Below are 23,576 nucleotides of genomic sequence, written 5' to 3'. Positions count from 1 at the left end.
TTACAAGTAGCATCAATTATTCCAAATATTGAACATTTTTCCCCCCAAGGAATGCAGTCATACCTAATAATTGAATATTGATCTGTTTGGTTAAAACATTAATCTCCCAAGCTAATTGTGAAATTAAAGTTTTATTTTTTGCACATTCAAAATGTTAATTTTGCATTTACAATAATCAGTTTATTTTTGGCTTTACTGCCAATTTCTAGCATTAGAATATCATTATCTGCTTCAGCCTGGACACAAGAATGGTCCTCTACTGTTCCACCAGAATGTCACAAAGTTCCCTGCTTTAGAGCTGAACCAAAAGGATTCAATCTACCCCATAAAACCTACTCAATGCTCCCTAAAACTAGGACTCAACATGGCAGACTGTAATCTCCTCCAGAAATGGGGAAAATTTTCCTCTTCGTAATGGAGCTATGGTGTTCCAAAGCAGACACACTGTGGAACAGTGCCTTCTGAGTGTACATCAGGGAAACCAATAAAGGAGAGAATTTATAGCTCAAATGAGGCATCCTTGGTGATCTCTGGGCTTGGTTGTTTTCTTGTAGACGTTTCATTGTCCAAACTAGGTAACATTATCAGTGCTATTACCTAATTTGGGTAATTAAGTGTTTTTTATCACGGCAACCTGGTCTATCCAAATATGGGATGAAGTATACTGCTTCCGCTTTCGTTCCATATTTGGGTAGACCAGGTTGCCCTGATTAAAAAAACAATCTCCTTTCTGGTATAGCTGACAAAGTGAGAAGATCCCATAGCTTAGAGGTTAATACCTAATATGTAAGCAACCCAGGTTCGAATCCCAGAAGCTAGCTGACAAGAGCTAAATAGCTTGAAATAGATCTTTACTAGTCTCCCTTTATTTCTTTGTCAGTAAATATAAATTTAATTTGGGTAATGAAACATCTGCAGGAAAACAAGTAAGCTGTTGAGCACCAAGTATCAGGGAAACTTCAGGGACTTTCTGTATGTAATTCCATCATGTATTGACTATATAATACCTTTGAATTTGTAAAGAGAGTAAACAGCTTCAGATTTGCTCATTGAGAATGTAATTGTGATGTGATTTTTAACATTTTTGCCATACACTAAATAAATAATTCTATCATTAGTACATTTCCTCTTGGTCTAGGATTCCAGGAATTTTTCTTTTAACTAGGTTTCCATAGTCTGAAAATTTGACAACCTCTGAAGTTCAACATTGTTAAGTACACTGTGAATTTTCCAAAACTTACTTGCAAAAAGTTGAGGTAATGAAATTTATTTGCTTATTTAGTTTGTCACTCATGTACAACATAACAGGAATAAGAATAAACATGAATAAGAACACAGGAAATGGGTACAAATAAATGGGGGCAGTTGGACAGGTACATTAGGCCCCTCGGTATGCTTATGCACCTTTGATCTAGAATAATTCCAAAGTGGCATTACTTGAATTTTATTTTCAGAGTGATGAAGTGTTCTATCAAGAGAATTAAACCAGTAACCTCTATGTAGGAAATGTGAGTCAAGGACCAACCATCATTATTGGTGAAGTATTGTACACTATTAAAGTACTTTTCTGGACATAATGGCTAAAATAAATCACTCTTAAAAGAACAAGTACACTACTTTCATTTTAAAAGTCATTTTAAAAGTTCACAATTTCTTTCTCTTCATTCCTTCCTCAGCTTATATAAATTATAGTTTATATTAAAAAAAAACCTGATCCAAAAAATTGAAGAACCTCTTGAAGCCTAGGAGAAGATTGAATGTAGCTTTATTAGGAAAACAGAAATGATTAGCTATTGGACAGAATAATCTTACAATTTAAGTTGAAAGATTATTGATTTATTAATGTAGATGGTATTCTCCCTTCCATACAAATAGACTTGTATTTCGGGGTTGTGATTGCTTGTGTAACCTTTATAGTTTGTTGATTTTTGTAGCCCAGATGTGATATACTTATGACACCACAGCTCTTTCCTACCTTCTTGGTTTCTTTATCTACTCTCAATTTTGGTTTCTTGGTTTTGGATAGCTACACTGAGACTGAAAGGCATAGAGAAAGTACTGTCACTCTCCAAATAACTCCGCAGATTTCATGTTAGCCCAGTTGCTGCTTTTGGAATAAGATTTTTTTAATACCATTTTATTAGTGTGCTTTTATATTAAATTACTAGATGAGAATCCGCCATTGCCCGGGTATTTATTTATAGAGAGGAAAATGTCTGGACCAAACATGGATAGGCCTCATTTAACAACCACAATTGGGACTGGCAACTTCATCACTAAATGACATGGTCATTAAGTGAGTCATTGCATTACTGCAACTTGCAATTTCACATCTGCTTCTTCATTAACTTTGCTTGTCGGAAGCCAACTGTAAAGTGCACAAATGGGGACCAAATGACCATTGAGATATTGTGATGGTCATAGTTTGAGAACCAGTCATAAAGTAACTTTTTAGTGTCGTTGTAACTTCAAATGATCACTAAACAAGGCAATCATCAACTAAGAATTATAAAAATCTGTTAAAATTTACGTTTTATGAAACGTATTAAGTGCATGTTAAGTTAAAACAACATAAAAAATAAAAGACTATTAATCTTAGTGAATGTTAGTCTTGCTGAGCACAGGAAAGCTGATCAATAGATACATTCAATCAATAAAAATATATAAATAGGTTTGATAATGAGTACTTTATAGTTAATATTTTAGAAAAAATATATTTACAACAGGAAACTTTTAAGTTAGATTTAGAGTACTTTGAAATTTTAATTTTTATGTATCATATTATATATGTAACATGTATATTATTTTGCACATTTTAGCAAAATATAAAAGTACACTCTGTATTTTGCAAAGAAAAGACAGATACATTTCTAAGTGATTCCATTCCTGGCTACCGTATGTGAAAGATAATTTATTAGGCGTGGCTCTGGTGGGCTACCTCCATATGTTTCCATGGAGCACTTTAAACTTTTTACTCTCCTCTCCCTACATTCTGTAGAAACCTAATGTGTTCCTTCAGAGTAAATTTTACATTAATGCAAGGCACCAACAAAAACAGTTCCGTTATTATAATTAAATATATCAGCTCCCAATCAGGAAGAAAAGTGTGATTTTGGGAAAAGAAGCTTACTATATCCTTGAGCTTTACAAAAATAGCTATGCTGCTAGAAATGCTATTGCTTCCAGGTTTGCTGTAAATTTTTATAACAAAACTATTTAAAATTATATATATAAGCATCCAAATCTCTTTGAACTTCATGCAGGGGTGGGATTCTACCAGTTCGGACCAGTTTGGGTGAAGTGGTAGCTCCGAAGATCAACTGGGAGCAAACCAGTTCACTCCCACTAGCAAGTGGGCACGCCCTCCCGCCCTCCCCTGCGCTTTACCTACCTTTATCTTCTCACCTGAGTTACGCAGCAGAATGGATTGCTGCACCTCAGCTATTTTCTTTCCCAAACAGTAATCCAGAAGGTAAGTCTTCTTTAAACTGTGCACACATCTGCAGTGTACACAAGTGTGTGCTCAGCGAACTGGTTGTTAAATCAGTAGAATCCCATCCCTGGCTTCAGGTGACCATAAAGATATCAGGATCATACCCTAACCACATTACCAATGAAGGAGAATATTTGTAGCTCAGGATTGAAACGAGGGGTCTTTGGGGCTTTCTCAGCTTGCTTGTTTTCTTGCAGATGTTTCATTACCCTAACTAAGTAACACCATCGTGCCAGCACATCTGTAAGAAAACAAGCAAGCTGAGAGAGCACCAAGGACCCCCACTAACCACATCACTCAGAATAGCCTTCATGATTACACCAGTTCTAGCATAGTGTAACTCCACTAAAACCGGATGAAAAGCCTGCCGGATCAAGTAATAGTACAAGGGTAAAGCAGTGACGGAAGCTAAAGAATAGTTAAGTTTTAATCTAAGAGTGCTGATTTAGTAATGCTAAAGTGATTTAAAAAATCTAGGCTCCCAGAAGAAGTTGGAATGATATTGAATTCCTTTTAATTACTTCTATCAATTAAATTTGTGCATTCCACATCCAATTAAAACAGGCAGAACATATAGATTTAGGGCTTCAGTTAATCTTTAATTCCTTTTTCAATCTAGCTCATATTGTCCTAATTCCCAGCAACAAAAACTTGGAGAAAGCTAGTAGCAGCTATTTAAAAGAATACTGTAGCTATAACGGCATCAAAAAACTCTTTGGAGAAGTTAAGTTAAGGGCAAAGTATGACTCAAAAACAGCGCCAGGCAAATTAATTATTTGTGTAGCATGACTGGAGAATTTTATATTTCCTGCCCCACATAGTCTTAGTAAGATTGATTTAGTATGTATTTCTCAAATCTTAGGTGCTCTAAATATGTTAACCAACTCACAGAATTTCCCAGCAAGCATTGTGCCTGGGGGACTTGGGGATTTGAGGTCCACAAATCATAAAGTCACTAGGGTTGAGAAGCACTGGTTTCTGTACCATTGTACAGAACACAAAAGTTCTAAGAAATTAAACTACAAGGGAAAAAAAGTATATTTACAAAGTTGGAAAGCCAGTTGGCTATCTAACTTTCCTATTATTGCCAGATCTTGATTATCCCATCCCAGGCACAGGTAGCAAGGAGTGATGGAAGGACTGGATGGTAGACTGCATTCACACAGGCTTGACTATGTGCTGACATGGTGCGGATAATTTGAGCTGTGCGATAGTTGTAAAAAAATACTTTGCCATCTGAACTTCCTGTCACAAGAAGTGTTCCGTCAGGTGAAAATTCACAGCCTACAGCAAATCCTTCAACCTGTTTGAGTCAAGAATTAAGAGTAAATAAATCAAGATGCTCATTAATGAATTGCAATATGATCTATAGCTTTGTGGAATTTTACACTATAATAAACATATCTATTTGTACCAAAATGGCCTAATCGCTTCCCTAGGTATTTAATGTGACGGCCACATTTTAGACGTCTCATTGTTAGCAGTAATTGTCCGTCTGTCTGTCTGTCTGTCTCTTTCTATCATCTATTGATCATCTCTCTCTCTCTTTCTCTTTTTCTCTCTCTCTCTGCTATCTATATCATCTATCACTAAAACTCTCTTTCTGTAACTTTTAACTGAGTGAAATAGTGTATCATAGGGCACCAATTATTGAACCAAGGAACCTCAAATGGGTTAACTCTTATAATACTCAAAATCTAGGGCTCAAGACTCCCATGGAATTGAAATTTGGCTAATTTTCAAAAATCTTTTATGACAAATATGACCATAAAGGAAGGGACACAGTGGCCCAGTGGCTAAGACGCTGAGCTTGCTGATCAGAAAGATCAGCAGTTTGAATCCCTAGCACCACGTAATGGACTGAACTCCTATTACTTGTCCCAGCTTCTGCCAACCTAGCAGTTCAAAAGCATGTAAAAATGCAAGTAGAAAAATAGGCACCACCCTTGGTGGGAACAGCGTTCTGTGTGCCTTCGGGGTTTAGTTATGCCAGCCACATGACCACAGAGACGTCTTCAGATAGCACTGGCTCTTCGGCTTTGAAATGGAGATGAGCACCGCCCCCTAGAGTCAGGAACCACCAGCACGTATATACGAAGGGAACCTTTACCTTTATGACCATAAAACTAATAGACATAATACAAAATGTTGATGTTTGATTATGCTATACAGATCAACATGGCTATTTTCAAGGCAGTGTGTTAGAAATACTATCACTGTTGAAGAATCTGGTAAGGAAATATCTCTGAAATGATAACCCAAGTGGTCACAGATTGTCTAGTTATTAGCTAATAATGCTTTTAGTTACTTTACTGCAATTTAAATTCTACATTAACTAAACTACAGACAATAGTATTGATGTCTATTAAATTGCATCCCTACTGAAAAGCAGTAACATAATTTGGTACATAAAAGAAATAAAACCCATTGATGGATATATACCTTGTGCCCTTCAAACCTCTTCTTTTTGTTGATTCGATAAGGTGGCAGGCTGGAAAATAAAGCCATGTAGTTACCGTTTGTCTGAGCAACAAAGGCAGGCTCTTTAGGATGAACTGAAAGACTGGGGCAGGTGAAACGTTCCTGCAAAGAAAATTAGAAAGAAAATGTTCACAGGCTCTGAATCAAACTATACGGTCTGTCCTTGCAGGTCATATGATACATAAGTCTCTGCTTGTTGCCCTCAAGATTCTCACCAAATCAACACCTTCAAGAAATTGGTGACCCAACAACAGGTTTAGGATACGATGAAGTGGTGTCATGAAAGATTGTGATTGTGCTTTAGATTCAGATCCAAAAAAGGTGCCCTAATATGCAAGGGAGGGGACAGACAATAAGGTCTTGCTTGCCATTCTTCCTCCAGGATCACCTGGCAGCTGTAGAGAGCAACTGCATGATTCCAAGAAAATGCACAGCAACCTTAAAGTTGTGACAAATGCTGCACTCATCCTCCCACAATTTTCCAAAACCTCTCTTCCGAATTATTTCCCAAGTGCTACACAACCCTAATATCAATTCTCCAATTTACTTTATGTATTTATTTTATTTTTAAAATAAAACCTCAAACTCCTCAAATAAATGTTTACCCTTTCCTATCCAGTGATATATCTGCATCACTATAATGCCCTCTTCAACCTTTAGAGACTGATAAAAATGCTGGGACAAACGATGTCCCAGCACAAAAAGATAATCTGTCTCTACTCTACTGCAACCAAACCTGAAACAATTGAATCTCCACCTATCCCTGCAAACAATGAATCTATTTCCACCTGCCCCACATTCTAGGAATTTCCTGAAGCATATTATAATCTATTTAAGATAGATTTAAGAAACTTATCTTCTTATTCCCTTTGAAATACTGTATATTGCTAATAATGGAATGTACAGAAAATTAAGCTAAATTGAAATGTCTTAGAAAATAGATTTCATTTTCTGAAAATGTCTGTCTCTCCATATGCTCATATGAACCACTGTAGATTTACTTAATCCTTATGGATAATATTTTATGAACGCTACATTTTATCACAACAGAGTAAAATATATGAGACACAGTCAAAGCAATACTTATTAATGAAGAAAGTAGTTGCCATGACTTTGACTCCTAGAAACCTGTTCTAAGGCCTCAACTTCTCTCAATAACACATTGGCAATAAAATATCACTGTATTCAGTATTAAACTGGGCAAAAAAAATTCTCAGTCAGGAATGGTCTGAGGAAGTTCATTTTGGCCCCATCCCTGATCTGTTGGAGAATAAAAGTAACCTGTTGGAGAATAAAACTGAAATATTAATGAAATTTATCCTTCTCTTGTTCACCATACCCAAATAAGTGAAAATTTTCAGGGATCACTGATATACTTAAATGTTATCTACGGAATATACATTTATCTTGAGAATGCTAGAAATTCACACAAAATGTCTTGGGGGAAAAACAGAAAACAATGCTTTGGCAAGATTTAGCAATCCCTGAAAATAGCAAATACAGGGGAAATGGAAAAGGGTCTAGGATAACTTGCCATGGCAGACTTGCCCCATCTGTCTTGCCCCATCCACCTCACCATGGCCAACTCACACCAGCTGACTCACTGCAGCTAACTCACTGCAGGACAATTCAGTGCGGGATAACTCAAGAGCATCTAGGGTGAGCCAGAGCATGGAGACCCCAGTCTTGAGGACTTCTAATTTGAGAAGACAAGGTGCATTGAAATTTACTTGTCCCTCTCTTGAGTTAGCCTGCATTGAATTGTCCCACAGCAAGTTGTGCCATTCTGAATGGAAAATGTTCCTAAACAAAGTTTTTTGTGAAACTGAGCTTCAGAGCCTTTGTTTTTTATATAGAAATTGTCAGGCTTCATTTCTTCTTGACCATTTGTTGAAGCCAGAAAATATCAATAGATATTGATATAAATAGAATAGAATAGAATAAAATAGAATAGAATAACTGGAAATGACTTTGCAGGTCTTATAGTCTAACCCCCATTTCAGACAAATGGTCGCCCAATCTCTTCTTAAAAACTTCCAGTGTTGGAGCAGTCACAACTTCTGGAGGCAAGTTTTTCCACTGATTAATTGTTCTAACTGTCAGGGAATTTCTCCTTAGTTCTAGGTTGCTTCTCTTCTTGATTAGTTTTCACCCTTCTTGGCCTGCGCTCAGGTGCTTTGGAGAATAGCTTGACTCCCTCTTCTTTGTGGCAGCCACTGAGATATCAAAACACTGATAGCAATAGCAATAGCAATAGCAATAGCAATAGCAATAGCAGTTAGACTTCTATACCGCTTCATAGGGCTTTCAGCCCTCTCTAAGTGGTTTACAGAGTCAGCATATTGCCCCCACCAATCCGGGTCCTCATTTCACCCACCTCGGAAGGATGGAAGGCTGAGTCAACCTTGAGCCGGTGAGATTAGAACTGCTGAACTGCAGATAACAGTTAGCTGAAGTGGCCTGCAGTACTGCACCCTAACCACTATGCCACCTCGGCTCTGCTATCATGTCACTCCTACCCCTTCTTTTCATTAAACTAGACATACCCAATTCCAGCAACCGTTCTTCATATGTTTTAGTCTCCAGTCCCCTAATCACCTTTGTTGCTCTTCTATGCACTCTTTCTACAGTCTCAACATCTTTTTTATATCGTGGCGACCAAAATTTAATGCAATATTCCAAGTGTAGTCTTACCAAGGCATTATAAAGTAGTGTTGAAACTTTATTAACTTTCATGAGATATTGTTCCTAATATCAATTTCCATCAACTTTGTGAAAAAGTCCAGATTTTCCAAACTGAGTTGATGAGCAAACTGCAGATCCTTCCAAGTGCTAATCAAACTGAAATTAAACTTTTTTTATCGCTGCTTAAATGGGACACTGACGTCTGAGAGTGCACAAGCCACTTATCTAGAAATTCAGAAGCAGAAATTAAAAATATTAAAGACTATTTCTAATAATTATTAAACACAGCCACAACAATTTCTCTCAAATTCATACTTTCTCTGGGGAGAGTATTAAACAACGCCATTCTCCTCTCCAGAGAAAATCATCTTGTAAAAGTTTCTGAATACATCAAAACTGAGCACACTGCAGTTTCTTATTCACTACACTGTGTTCCTTTAGAAGTGCAAATGCCAAATCAACTACAACAGCTTTTACACAGAACTGTGTATCGGCAAAACTGGACAAAGGCCACCTTGGAAGATGGTGATAGGAACGTTTTATTAAATCATACACTCCACTTTCTACCTGGGCAGAATTTCTCCTTTTCAAAACTGAATGGATACCAATTGACTTTATTCTTTGCATTTCAAAAGAGACTAAACTTGCACTGACTTTGTACAGAGGTTCGGCTATAATTGAGATTAGTATCCTTCCCTAAAGAACGTACAAAATCTCTTTTTAAAATCATCAAATGGGCAGCATCTTCAAAGACGTCTTCTTCACATGTTCAGGCTTGACAGTAGATAATGCCTTAGTTATTCTAAAGCTCCAAATCTTTCTTCCCTCAACAAGACACAGAAATAAGGCTCTCTAAATGAGTCTATACATGCATACACAACACCTCTGTGGTCTATTCTCTTTTTAATAGAAAGATATGAGTTTTGGATGCCAGAAAGAAAGGCTCTAAAGCTCAAACATCGCTTAAGTCTCACTGTGTGTACAGCCTACATACATCAAAGAATATTAAAAACTATCTTTAAACTATTTAGTATGCAGAATTCTTTTTTAAATTTTTTTTTCCTCCATTCCAATATTGTCTGCCTATAACAGGTCTCAAACAGTCTTTCTCATCTTCTATTGTCTGATCCGTTTCTATTCAGACAAGCCATGGAGTGAACATGGGCCCAAAGCAGTGCCAGATCACCAAGTCTGTCTTGCATCTGATTAGAACAGAAGTAAGGAACTTTTTAATGGCCAGGAACTGCAGCTTTAATCGTGCCACCCAAAATTAGTATTTTTGCCCAAAATGTGGGAGTCATGGCCTTAAACTGTTCTGCAAGACCTAAAAACCCTGTCTCTGGGGCAGAGAAGGCAGAAATTCCTCAAAACTGGGAAGTCCTGGGTCTCCATTACTTTCTGAAAGAAAGACAATGCTCTCTTGCATTCCAAAGTGCCAATCTCAACTCCAGACCTTGATTGCAATAAATCACTTCCCGAGAGTTAATAACATGACTCACCCTGACAGATGATTGATTGGCAGGCATCATGCACCTACTTTGCATCTCTGCCTTCTAATTTGTATGCCCAAGCCAATTACGACTGACCAAACCCATTTATTAAACATTCTGAAGGCTGTTCAGAATGAATTTTGTTATTAAAAGCAAAATATCTTGTCACTGGCAAAGTGAGTTCAAAGTCCTTACTCTCCTCCATTATAGAACACTATGACCAAAAAGTTAATCAGTTTCTTGAAAAATACAGTGAATACTGAATCCATTCATTGATGAGAATCATCCTTATACGTTCTATTTAAAAAAGAAAAAGATTGAATCTGGGTCGGTCACCAGGACCAGAGGTTTTACTTTTCTGAGTTTTCAGACACTGGAGTGCATCTTCAGGGAACTTCTCTCTCTATGGGCTTTGGGCTATTCTGTGAGTTGTATTTATGTAGTGCCTTCCTACATAAATTGGTGGGTTGATTGGTGGGTTTATGGCGGGTGATTGGCTGTTGTCTTCTTGTGCTGCCAAACCATTGGGTCCTAAGTACCTGACAAGCTGCTGGTTACAAAGAAACAACTAATTGCCAGCCATCAACACACCAACCAACCAACCAGGAAGGCAGCACATAAATACGACTCACAGAATAACCCAAAGCATATATTCCAGTAGAGAGAAGTGTCCTGAAGATGCCCTCCAGCATGAGTCCAAAAGCTCAGAAAGGTAAACCTCTGGTCCCAATAGCCAACCCAGATTCAATTTTGCAACGTTATCCTTGCAACGTTATCTGCTGCCAATTACCTCCCAAAGACCCATTAGATCACACAGAGTAGGCCTCTTCTGGGTTCCGTCTACCAGCCAATGTCATCTGGCCACTACCCGGGGGAGGGCCTTCTCTGTAGTGGCTCCGGCCCTTTGGAACGAACTCCCCACAGAGATTCGGACCCTCACCTCTCTCCAGGCCTCCGAAAAGCCGTTAAAACCTGGCTGTGTCGGCAGGCCTGGGGTTGATGAGTTCCCTTCCCCTCTCGAATCATGTGGCTGTTAGCTGTTTTTAAATGCCCTGTACTTTTGTAGTTTTTGTGTTTCTCCCTCCCCCCCTTGGGTTTGTGCGCCGCCCTGAGTCCCGCTGGGAATAGGGCGGCATATAAATAAAATGAAACTTGAAACTCGAATCCTGGGACATGTATATTTGCCTTCATTTGTGAAAGACTTTTCTTCAAAGAAAGAATGATTATGCATTCTGTGAGAAAGTCCCCAAATAACCTTTCCTTCCTGCCTTGTATTTCCCATCTCTTTCTCTCTCTCACACACACACACACCCTCTCTCCCACCCTCTCTTTCTCCCTCTCTCTCTGTCTATCTTAGCATTTCTAATGGTTTTATCACCAAGTTTTAATCAGTTCTGACCTTGTTCAGCTTTTGAAGATCACACTACCATCTGGGACTACAGAAAGAAAAGCAGTTCAAATAGGGATCATGGGAAGGGGGTGGGAAGCAGGTTACAATAAAATTGTCTGCAAATGACACAGCAAAAATGGTCCTTACTTGAGATACAAAACTGGAGAAAATCTTTATCCCCCACAAAAAGGGTGTCACTAGCTTCTGATAATATGCAGACTTAGAGAAAGCCTTCTGAGCATACCTTTAATACTTGGTTAGATTGCCGAGATTGGCTGTACTAGAGTTTTCTAAAATCATCCTATTTTGTGATGGTTTGAGAAACCCAACAAAGTTCTTTCAACTGCTTCCTAAACAAATTGCTGTTCATGATAAATTTTTCACACACGGCAATATAAGAATCTTCAAAATAAATAAGAAAGTACATATCTATCTCACATGAAAAATTTGATTGGAAATCTTTGCAGCAGTTTGGAAGTCCCAGGCAATGATGGTACGATCAGCTGAATCTTGGCTCACTGCATCAGTGCTGGTAAAAAATTCTTTTCCTTCACGGAGAAACATGATGTCCAAGGTTTGTTGAACTGTGGCTTTGTAGACTTTTATAACCTATGGGTTTAAAAAAAAAAAAGACAATATTTTGTGTTAATTTGTTATGTTTCTAGCTTCTTTCCTCAGGATGTGAATATAGCATAACCCTCTCAAGTGATTTCCAACTTCCCTTTTCTGGCAAATAGAAAAAGGCCATCTTATGATGATTATGGTAGGTAAATGAAACCTGCCACTCAAAGAAATGTAAGGGAAAAAAAACCACCTATCTCTTAGCTGATGGATATGGTAATAAAATGGGAGGACTGAGCTTCTAATGCCAGTCAGAGGACTTGTCATATCTATATAAATATACAGATGGTAGTCCTTGAAATAGAACAGTTGTAAAGTTCAAAGTTACAACAGCACTGAAAAAAGTGACAGACCATTTTTCACACTTATGACCATTGCAGCATTCCCATGGTCACGTGATCAAAATTTGGATGCTTGGCGGACTTCCGGGGGGACGGAGCCTGTCGCCGAGGAGAGCTCAACCAAGCTCTCTCAGAGATCTGGTCTGTATATCTAAATAAGATCATAGATATTACCCCTTTTTGGCTATAAAGGGGCAGGGAGTAGCTCTGTGGTTAGGGTCTATTCGTAATTCACAGCCTTTCTTTTTTTTTTTGGCTGTGGATAGAGATTAGATCCAGCGTGAGCGGAGCTTTTATCTCCAGCCAGTTCTTCTCAGCTGCCTTTTTTTGCAGCCCTAGACAGGCGATCCCCCCCCAGGACAAAGCAAAGTTGTTTGAAGCTAGGATTAATACGGGCGGGTCCCACTCCTGTGAGATTTATGCTTTTATTACTATCTTAAATACCAGCACTATTTGTCTTAGAGGCTTCTTTGTTTAAACGGACTTCAAAATGGCGATTTCTCTCCGTTGGTGACTGATAGGGGATGTACGTAGCCGGTTTTACCTTCCTGCAGACCGCTCCTTAACAAAATAACTTTTTTTGTTTTTTTTGGAAACAGAGGGGAGCGAAAGCGCTGTTTATTTGTTTATTTATAATGGCACCCAGGTCAAAATCGAAGCGTCTCTCTACAAATGTGCCTAAAGAATCTGTGAATGAGCTTAAAGAATTTACACTGGAATCGCAGCCCTTGTCTCCTACGCCCTCTACTGGAGAATTCTTAACACAGGAATTTTTTTTTCAAATGTTTAATGATTTTAAACAAGAAATTAAGGAATTTGTATTGGAGCTATATGGTGATTTAAAGTCTAAAATTGACCAAATGAAGGCGAATACGTTTGCAGCCGTGTCTGCCCTGTCAGATTATACCGCTGAAATAGAGAATAAATTGGAAAGTTTGGAGGAGGCTAATTCTAATTTGACTACTAATATTCAAATATTACAACAAAAAATTAGAGACACCCAAGAACAGCTCGTTATGATAAACTTCAATAAGAAGGCATTCGCAATAAGAGTCAGAGGATTCCGCGAAAAGGAGCGAGAGAATCTGAAACAGACCTTTGTTGAAGCCCTCAGCCATGCGGTGGGAAGCCCGGGACTTAACTTTGATTGGCAGATTCGGAAAATCTATCGCCAGAATTCGTTGGTAGCGGAACAGCGACAGCTCCCGAGGGACATAATCATATATTTCTCCACAAAAGAATCCAGAAACGCGATCATGCAAAAATTTTACAATAATAGATTGAGAGTTGATGGCCAGGACTTGATTGTCTTCAAAGAAATACCTTTCCAGATGTTAAAGGCAAGAAGGGACTATACCTTTTTAACTAAAGAGCTTAGAAATCATCAGATTCAATATAAATGGGAGGCCCCAGCCGGCATTACGGTCACATTTGAGAATCAAAGACTTCGTCTCAATTCTGTTTCGGAGGCTCGAGATTTCTATTACAAGACTTTGAAGGCGGGACTTCCTGATTCACTTGGAAAAGAGGAGAGACAAGCCGAAGGAGAAGGCAAGCAACAGACCACATGGCTGCAAGATGGAGGGGGTAGCTCCCCCTCCCTCGGAGAAGCAGAAAAGCGGAGTTTGAGGATTTAGACATTCTAAAATATTCACCAAAGTTGTGGATTGAATGGGGGTTTGCGACCTCTCTCCGGCAGAAAAAGCGGAATGTATTGGTGGGGTGATACTGAATGTATATATGCAAAAGACATGCAGAATGATTTACGTTGTTTAAATTTTGTTAGAAGGGAAAGTTTGAAGAGATTATTTTAAAATAGAAGGTAAACTGATTCTTGTTGAAACTATTATTTGAATATGTGGAATGATCTATGCTATTTAATTTTTATTAGAAGGGAAAGCTTGGTGAAATTATTTTGAGCTAGATTTTAAACTAATGTTTGTATAAATTTGATAGTGGCAAATATTAGAGAAGTAAGGGATGAGGGTAAAATGCATGCGGAATGATTTACGTATATTGGTGGGGTGATACTGAATGTATATATGTAAAATGAATGCAGAATGATTTATGTTGTTTAAATTCTGTTAGAAGGGAAAGCTGGATGACATAATTTTAAAACGGAAGGTAAACTGATTCTTGTTGAAAGTATTATTTGAATATGTGGAATGATCTATGCTATTTAATTTTTATTAGAAGGGAAAGCTTGGTGAAATTATTTTGAGCTAAATTTTAAACTAATGTCTGCATAAATTTGATAGTGGTAAATATCAGAGAAGCAAGGGATGAGGGCAAAATGTATGCGGAATGATTTACGTTGTTTAAATCCTATTAGAAGGGAAAGCTGTTCGGGATCATTTCAAGATAGAATGCAAACTGATTTTTGTGTAAAGTAATACTTGATCCACGCTGCTTAAACTTTACTAAGAAGGGAAAGTTTGGTCAGATTATTTTGAATTATTGTTTGAAATTAAGGTTAAGAAAGGGAAAGTTTGATTATTCTTCTATAAAGTAATATTTGAATATGTGGAATGATCCACGCTGCTTAAATTTTACTAGAAGGGATTATGTTTGAGTTAGATTGTATACTGATGTCTATACAAATTTGGATAAATGTTTATCTGAATACAAGGTTAAGGAAGAGGAATGGGAGAGTCTACAGGAGGTCGGGGTAAATAACAAAGAAGCAAGAGACGAGAATAAAATATAGATAGAATGACTTATACTATTTAAGCATATATAAAGATGGGGGGCTGAGCTTAACACAAAGAGTTTCTTTTTTTTTTTTTCCTTTTTTGGTCTTTTTTTTTTCCTTTAATATATTGCTTTTATTCTTAATCCATACGAACATAAGATACTTTAGATAGAAGGCAGTGCCAGGTGTGGGCCCTGGGAAGTCGGGAGGAGTAGGGATGGGGATTTATGGGGGGTGGGTGGGTGGGTGTTAACATAGTCTCAATAAGAACAAGAATGCACTTATATACGGTTGTTCTTTTTTTTTTCCTTTTCTTTTCTCTTTTCTTTCTTTAAATTTTTTTTTTCCTTGGTTTATTTTACTTTTTATTAGATTATAATAAACAACACTTGAATAAAGGAATACACCAAGGAGGGAGGTAGAGGGAAAGAGGAGGGAGGAGTAAGGAAGGAGTAAGGGGAATGTAAGGAGGGCGTGTTGGGAGTAAGGGGAGAAGGAAGGTTTGAGGGGAAAGGGAAGTAGGAGGGGAGCGTTAGAGGGAGGAAAGGAAAGTTGGAGGGGGTAGATGGGGTGTATGGAGGATGGAAGTGTCAGGTGGGGTTGTGAATGATGAGTTGTGTTTTCTTTTTTATTTTTTTTTTATTTTTTTTTATTTTTTTTATTATTTTTTCTTACAGCAAATACCCTGTATATAAGTGATTGTAAAATGGAATGTGAAAATGAATAAAATATATTTAAAAAAATAAATAAATTTGGATGCTTGGCAACCGACATGTATTTATGACTAACACCAGGATACTCACCAGTATCCTGGTGTCATATGATCACCTTTTGCAACCTTCTGACAAATAAAGTCAATGGGGAAACCATTCATTTAACAACCTTGTTAGTAACAACTGCAGTGATTCACTTAACCACTATGGCAAGAAAAGTTGTAAAACGAGCCAAAATTGTCTTAACAACTCTTTAGTTTAGCAACAGGAATTTTGCGCTCAATTGTGCTCATAAATTGAGGACTACCTGTATATCTATATTCTCCGTATGGTCCACTAAGTCACATTACTAACATAAACAGATGAGTTTACAACTAGGGAAAGATTTGGTAGTGAAAAACACCACCATGAAGGAATTATATGTCTCTAAAGCAGGGGTGTCAAACTCAAGACCCAGGGGCCAGATCCGAACCTGTGGGGTGTGTTTACATCTGGCCTGTGGGGTCACCCTAGAAACAGTGAAGGACTGGCCCATGGTGCCTTGCCAATGAAAATGAAGCTTGTGAGGGCCGCGTACGGATCTCCTAGGCTCCGTTTTCACTGCCAGAGGGCTGCAGGAGGCAATCCCAGCCAAAAATGGAGCTCGGGAGCCTGTTTTCACTGGCAGAGCGCTCAGGCCACCACAGGTGCTCTGCGAGTGACATCATGCTGGCCACGCCCATCTCGGGCCCCGAGATCAAACACACCCCTGATGCAGCCCTCAATAAAATCAAGTTTGACACCCGTGCTCTAGAGTAACATATTTTAAAAAATATTTATTAATTAAACAACCTTTAAATTTCCTGATAGCATCTTCAATTTCCATTTAGTAGTTCTCCTTTTCTACATGATTTTTATTCTATTAGCAAAGATAAATTCCTTGTGTGTCCAATCACAGTTGGCCAATAAAGAATTCTATTCTATAGTTTTATTAAACTATATGAAACACAAATTCTGAAACAGCATATTGGAGTCATCACTGTCATCGTCATTGTCATCCTTGTCACCTATTAATACTGCTACTCCTTAATATTAATTTCAAATTTAGCTTTCTAGACTATTTAATGAATAATCTAAAAAAAGCTTTTGATGGTTCTTTTGATGTTCACTTTTTAACCATTGACCAAATTTCTTTCAAGGAAGAAGACTGGACCTTACATAGAATCTTTCTGTATGCTTTTAAAGAAAACCTGATTAGATTTCTTGATGTTTTTATTTTACGCAACACATTTTATTCTAACATTATCCGTTCTCTTTGAACAGTTAACTTCAAAATATCAAGTTGTCTTCAAAGAAAGTCTGGCGCTTTATTGTTCATGCTAAAAAACAGAAAAGGCAGGGGCCTAAGCATTGAAAAAAGATAAGAATGGTTATTAGCCTGTAAAACACTAAGCCTGGTTGTTACCCTATAAAACAAGGAACATGTATCATTCAGGTGTTTTTGGACAGAATCCTTTACCATTAGCCATGCTGAATAAGTATGAAAAGAACAAACAGTGGAACTCTCATTATCACCCATTTCCTGGAGTAAGGTAGATTATTTATTTGTTTGTTTGTTTGTTTAATCAATCCCATTTAAAATAAATAACTTTGAGCAGCTATTGTATTAAAAATAAAAGCAAACATACAGACATAATAAATACTGTACATAGCTACCATGCAAAATCACAAACAATCATTAGTCCAGAAAATGGGATCCATCCGTAACATCAATGAGACCTGGGAACAAGCAGCGACTAAGTCTTTAAGATTTGGCCAGAAGTTAAAGGCCTTCAGCCTTCAGAGGGATCATGATTCAGAGGGCGGGTGCTATGACACATAAAGTTCTCCTTAGCCAACAGGACTCCGAGCATGCCAACAGGACAGACAATAACAATAAAGGAGATATGGGCATGGATCTCTAAGTAATCCAGACCCAAGCCAAGAAGGGCCTTGAAGGTGACTGCCAGCATCCTTGAATTGTATCTAAGCAACTGAGGATTTGTCTGTAACTGAAAAATGGACAGACAGAATCACTAACACCACAATTAATTCTCAACATTCAATCAGGCTGGGAAGAATAATCAAGTAGGGAAAACATGCACAGCATAGTTTATGGGATTCTTCCTACCACTTTACCATCAGTGAGGCATCAGTATTTTCTTTTATGCCACAAAGCAACGGGTTTGTGATGATAATAGTGCTATACACTTAACCATGCCTAATGCTATGAAGCAGCTCTCTCCATATTTTCCAATCTTGTTCGGCTTCTTTTGGTTGTTTTGGTTGGTTGTTTTTTTTTTTGCTCTGGCTGGGGTCAACACAGCCATGTTTTTCTTTCATTTCAGTGACTTTGAATGTACATATCTATAAAGACATAATCAGAATATGCATGTATATGTTGTCTTTCTATTTTCTGTTCTCTCCTTATATTGCATCTCTGCATGTTTGTATGCATATGTACATTGCAAAGCATGGAGAAGGCTCGTCTACCTCATACAATTAAACGTAAAGTTTTCTCTGTCAGCCGTGTTCCACTGTAGGACACGGTGCTCATTTCTTGCCATTTTTTGGCCCAGGGAGCCAGCATAATTGAGAAGAAGAAAAGGGGGCATAGAGTGGAATGGTTTGGCATTGTTCTAAGCAACTCATCTTCAGCATCTGCCATAGAGATAAATGGGGAAATTTTGTTCTAGATTTTTCTTGTAGACCCTTGTTGAATCTAATCATTTTTAAAATCAATTCCTATTTTGCCAGCTCTCCCTTCTTGTTCCGTTCTGTTTTGGAAAGTTATGCTGCATGACAAGAGACCAATAGAGGTACCAAGTCCCTTTGCAAATTTCCTTTCAAGCGGTCCAGTGGGCTGGGAAGAACAAAAGGATTCTGAAACAGGATACTTTCAAAATGAAGAGACTGCTTTTGTTGCCATGTGCCAAAATTCTTGCTAAACACACAAAGTGATTAGGATTCTCCTTTCAATATTGCGCGTTAATTTTAAACTGAGCTTTAGTTCTGCAAATAAATAATTGTACTTGGATAACTTAATAAGAAATGAAGAGCCACGGTGGTACAGTAGTACTGCAGGCTACTTTTGCTGACTGCCAGCTGCCTGCAATTTGGCAGTTCATATCTCACCAGGCTTAGCCTTCCATCCTTCCAAGATGAGTAAAATGTAGACCCAGATTGTTGGGGGAAAGATGCTGACTTTGTAAACCGCTTAGAAGCATTATGAAGCGGTATATACTGTAAGCCTAAGTACTTATTGCTATTGCTATGAACATTGCCAGAAAAATAAATGTAAACTACTGGCAAAGAGCACTATGGTCAAAACTATGCTTTATATATTAAATGTCTTCTTCTGTTGGTTGCTGTTGCCTTTTGAACAAAAAATTTTAGAGTGGAAGAGAGCGGAAGGAACATCTCGTATCAACAACCTGCCACAAAATTTTTGAATGATTTCAAGCTGCACAAGAATTTGTAGATTTCTGACTGAAAGGGACCACTCCAATAAACACATTGTACGGGAAATTGTTGCTTGGCAACAGTAATCTCTGGAAAGGAGAGAAGTTAGAAAATCAGATGGAAAAAAGCATGAAACTGCAGAGAATGCTAGACAAGCAAGTAGAGTGACAGAAGCTAATTAGCTGTAGAGAGAACATAAAGGTGAGGGAAAAAAGAAGCAAAGCGATAGCAACTGCGAATCCTAGAATAAGGAAGGCCAAAATAAAAGATAGAAAGCAAACATTGCTCACAATGTGAGTAAGGGTACCAATGGAATTAAAAAGTAAGAGGATTTGTTTGTTAGTATATACGCCACACCTTTTCTTTTTTTACTCTTTATTTTGGGACAAGCTGTTACACAATCTTGGAAACACATAAAGTAACCGAGAGACAGAGGATTGGTTCTTTTAGCTATATTTTTCCAACATTTTCAGACGCTCTTCTCCAGACTTTTGTGGACTAGCCCAGGACTGAATCAAAACCTGTCTAATCAAGACCCTCCATCACATGGTCTGTGGGTTGCAAGTCATTTTCTGAGACTCACAATATTTGGAGGCATCTATACTCCCAGCTGAAAAGACTCTGAGGGGACCATGGAGATTCTCCTGGAAGAACAGCAGCAGGGGGTCTCACTTCAGTTTGCTTCAGCAGATTTCCCAGGAAAAGTAATTCCTGGCAGGCTGGGCTACATTGTCAGAAACCTGGGACTTCTTGCAAGCAAGCAGCACCGCCCTCTGAGAATTCTTACCGACTTTGGTGCACTGAGACTACGCCAAGTCTCTGAGTTAGAAGACCAAGAAGGCCCAGATAGGACAGAGCAGACAGGGCCTGCCCAAGGGGGAGGAGGAGGCAGCAGCCAAGGAGGAGGTCCAAACGAGGCTCTGCTGTCTTTGTGTAACAAACAAATCTTGCTTGCTGCACGCACTCTTTCTCATTCCTTGTCCAACAGAGACAGCCATGCCTGGACTGCTCATAAATGATGCTGAAGCAAGCAAGCAAGATTTAGACATTCTAATACAGGTTTCTTAGATTATGTTGTTCTGGATATGATCTTGAAATACACCCACCCACACATACAGTACCTAAGACGGTGTTTTAGCTAGTAGAAAACACTGCCAGCCAAATGGTCAAAATGAAATGGCTATCTAATGCAGCTCTTATTCACAAGTAGTGTTTTGCAGTTAAAAATTGCTTATTTATAGATGCATGTTTAATGACATATTATTATATTTTCATTTTCTCCATGTTTGACTCACTAGAGATTTTGAATCAATAGAAGAGTAGAACTTCACAGTTGCAGCCTTCAGGCTAACAACTAATATGGTATTAATATGGCATTAGGGACAATTTGAGTTTGAGATCCCTGGTCTAAGTGCAAAGCAAGCTCTATTATTGACTAAGTCTCTCTCCGAAGAATTTTAAATAAGTTAAGATGGTTTGCAATCTTTTTTAGCTTTACAGAATGTGTATAGCCTATGGCAAAAAAAAATGTTTAAATGAGACAAACACATGAAATTTTATTCAGAAAAATGCCTTCTGTTATATCAAAACCATTTATAAGTGAAATCGCTTCAACTGTATCTATTGAAATGTTAAATGTAATAAACAGAGGTAATTCCATGTTGGGGCTGCAGCCAATCTGGAAAAGAGAATGAGGCAGTCAAGAATCCTGGCAGCATACACAAATTTATCCAAGTGAAGTTTATCATAGTGATGAAGCCAAAGTTAAGTTACCCTAAAGGATAAAGAATAATTATTGCCTTGATGATCGATGCACATCTCCTTCTAGGAGCTCTGGACATACTGTTATAAGAAACAGTAACTTTTATTCAACTGAGGGACAAGAGATACACTTCATTTCAGAGAGAACTATGAAAAATCTTGTCAAATTTCATTTGGTGCAAATTTCATGTTAGGAACAGGTTGCTATTCCAAGGATTGAAGAAAAGATACCTCAGAGCCACATGTAGACCACAGGTTCACACATCATTGCTAATGGATCTAAGGATGGATGTCTGTTAAGTTTGTAAGTGTTGGGTTCTTGCTGTTCTCTGAGCTTGCCTCCCTTTCTGTAGGGTAGGTACCAGCATAAATGCATTGGGAAGTAGAGTTTGCTGACTGTTATATGTGACAGCTTCTTCTACTCACTTTGATTACTGTTTCTTCCCGATTGTTGTTGTTGTTGTTGTTGTTTTGAATGAAGTTTTCTTCTTCTTCTTTGATTATTCTTGTTTATCTGATCCTTGTTTCTGCTAAAATGGGTGCTGGTTAATCTTTCCAAGGCAAACAGATCTTAATACACCTGTTTGATCACACAACTGTTAACCATATAACCATAAAAGTTCATTCAGGCACATGAAAGCTGTTGAGGAACTTTCAACATTATGAACAAATGAAAAAGCTGAACTCAAAGCACTATTTTTGTGCTGTGGATCTGTCAACTTCAAGGGATTGGGAAGGAACACAGCAGCGTTTTACTTCTTCTGAATTTAAAAAAAAAATCTGGAAAGACAAGCACCAGCTTTTGTCATCATCTTTATTTACAAGAAGGTCTCTAAGGCCACAAATCTTCCTCAGAAAATACAGATAATGGGTAACATTTTATGCTACTTTATTGTTTGGAAGAGTGCCCATCATCCAAAAAACCCAAACAAACCCAGGTAAAGTTGAGAATTCAGTAAATGTTAGGAAATTGTTTTCAAATAAATTGATGATTGTGGCTGGAGTCCTTCAGGACCACTTCACTACCCTGAATTATTGCCTTGACTTCTCTCTGACAATAGCAATAGCAATAGCAGTTAGACTTATATACCGCTTCATAGGGTCTTTAGCCCTCTCTAAGCGGTTTACAGAGTCAGCATTATTGCCCCCAACAATCAGGTCCTCATTTTACCCACCTCGGAAGGATGGAAGGCTGAGTCAACCTTGAGCCGGTGAGATTTGAACAGCCGAACTGTCAAAACTGCAGTCAGCTGAAGTAGCCTGCAGTGCTGCACTCTAACCCTGCGCCACCTTGGCCAAGCCTATATTCCATATGGAAGAAATGGAGGAACCTTTATTTGTAAGCCTGTAATTATTTTTTAACACCTTGTAGTCGTTCTAGAGGCACAGAGTGATACTATCCCCTTTATCTTTAATTAAATTGATTTCGCTATAATATCTAAATCAAGTAGTTTAAAATAAATGTGCTATCACCTAAAGGTGCTGATCAAGACAAAATATGGTTGGAGATTTGAATTTATAGTTGTGATACTAAACCACACTATTAGTTCAAGGGAGGTCCCAAAATATGTTTTTATTTTCTATTATTGGACAAAAATGGCCTGATTGGCCAACAAAATCAATGCAAATGGGTATATTTCTTTTAGAAAAGCAAACTTCTGGGCTTTTGTCCTTAAAATAGGAGATTGCTCAGTACAAATGTTGAACAATAAGCCAGATAAGGTCAGTAAGAAATATGAATTGGCCACAATTAGGTATCCTAAAATTTTAATCAAACTGGTATGAAGTTTTTCATTTAAAAAAAAGGAAAAAATGTTACCACATTAACTCTGAATCTTATTATGTTATTCCACCCATGTTATAGGATTATTAGTAGGAATTAGCCAGAAACTTTCAAACATGTCTTTACCTATGATAAGGACTAGGGATATTTTCTTTATTAAACTTAGTGTTCTGTGAACCTCTCAAATTCATCCTTGTGGAATCACAGGGTAGATATGATTTTTCTAGTAAATTAAAGTAAACAACCACCAAGGACTAGCAAATTGCTTGTTCATCTGAAAACAAGGAGAGATGGGTTTTTAAAAATTTATATAGACTCAGAGAGTTGTCAGCAGCTTTCCTGACTTGCGTAGCAAACAGAAAGGCTTAAAATCCAATTTAAGGGGAAACAGGATCAAAGCTGTAGCATGTAAATAAGAAAAAAAAATTCATGGATGCTTCAAAATGAGAAGGCACTACCTAAAATGCATATATTATAGGACAGGCACTCTGTATATGCATCGCAAAGCAACTATAAAGTCACCGCCAACACTTTTCAATTAAGGGTAATTCAGTACATTATGGCCTCCCAATTATAAAATGCCAGGCAGAACATTTTTCCTCCCGTTCCAGATAAGACTGTAAAGAGATGGAAATGAAAAAGAAAA

General features: G+C 37.9%; 1 protein-coding gene across 1 annotated transcript in view; it reads right to left on the bottom strand.

Moving 5' to 3' along the window:
* Nucleotides 1–865: 865 nt before the first annotated feature.
* WDR25 (WD repeat domain 25) overlaps nucleotides 866–23,576 on the bottom strand; it is an 88,064-nt gene continuing 65,353 nt past the window's right edge. Inside the window, exons 5-7 of the mRNA XM_032234273.1 lie at nucleotides 11,978–12,148; nucleotides 5,936–6,076; nucleotides 866–4,796 (exon numbers count right to left, since the gene is read on the bottom strand). Of these exons, the coding sequence (XP_032090164.1) occupies nucleotides 4,575–4,796; nucleotides 5,936–6,076; nucleotides 11,978–12,148 (534 nt within the window). The 3' untranslated portion in view covers nucleotides 866–4,574. The remainder of the gene's footprint in view (nucleotides 4,797–5,935; nucleotides 6,077–11,977; nucleotides 12,149–23,576) is intronic.

This window comes from Thamnophis elegans, chromosome 1, assembly GCF_009769535.1.
Source record: "Thamnophis elegans isolate rThaEle1 chromosome 1, rThaEle1.pri, whole genome shotgun sequence".
Lineage (NCBI taxonomy): Eukaryota > Metazoa > Chordata > Lepidosauria > Squamata > Colubridae > Thamnophis > Thamnophis elegans.
The sequence above is the reverse complement of the archived record's forward strand: the minus strand, read 5'-3'. Positions and strand labels throughout refer to the sequence as shown.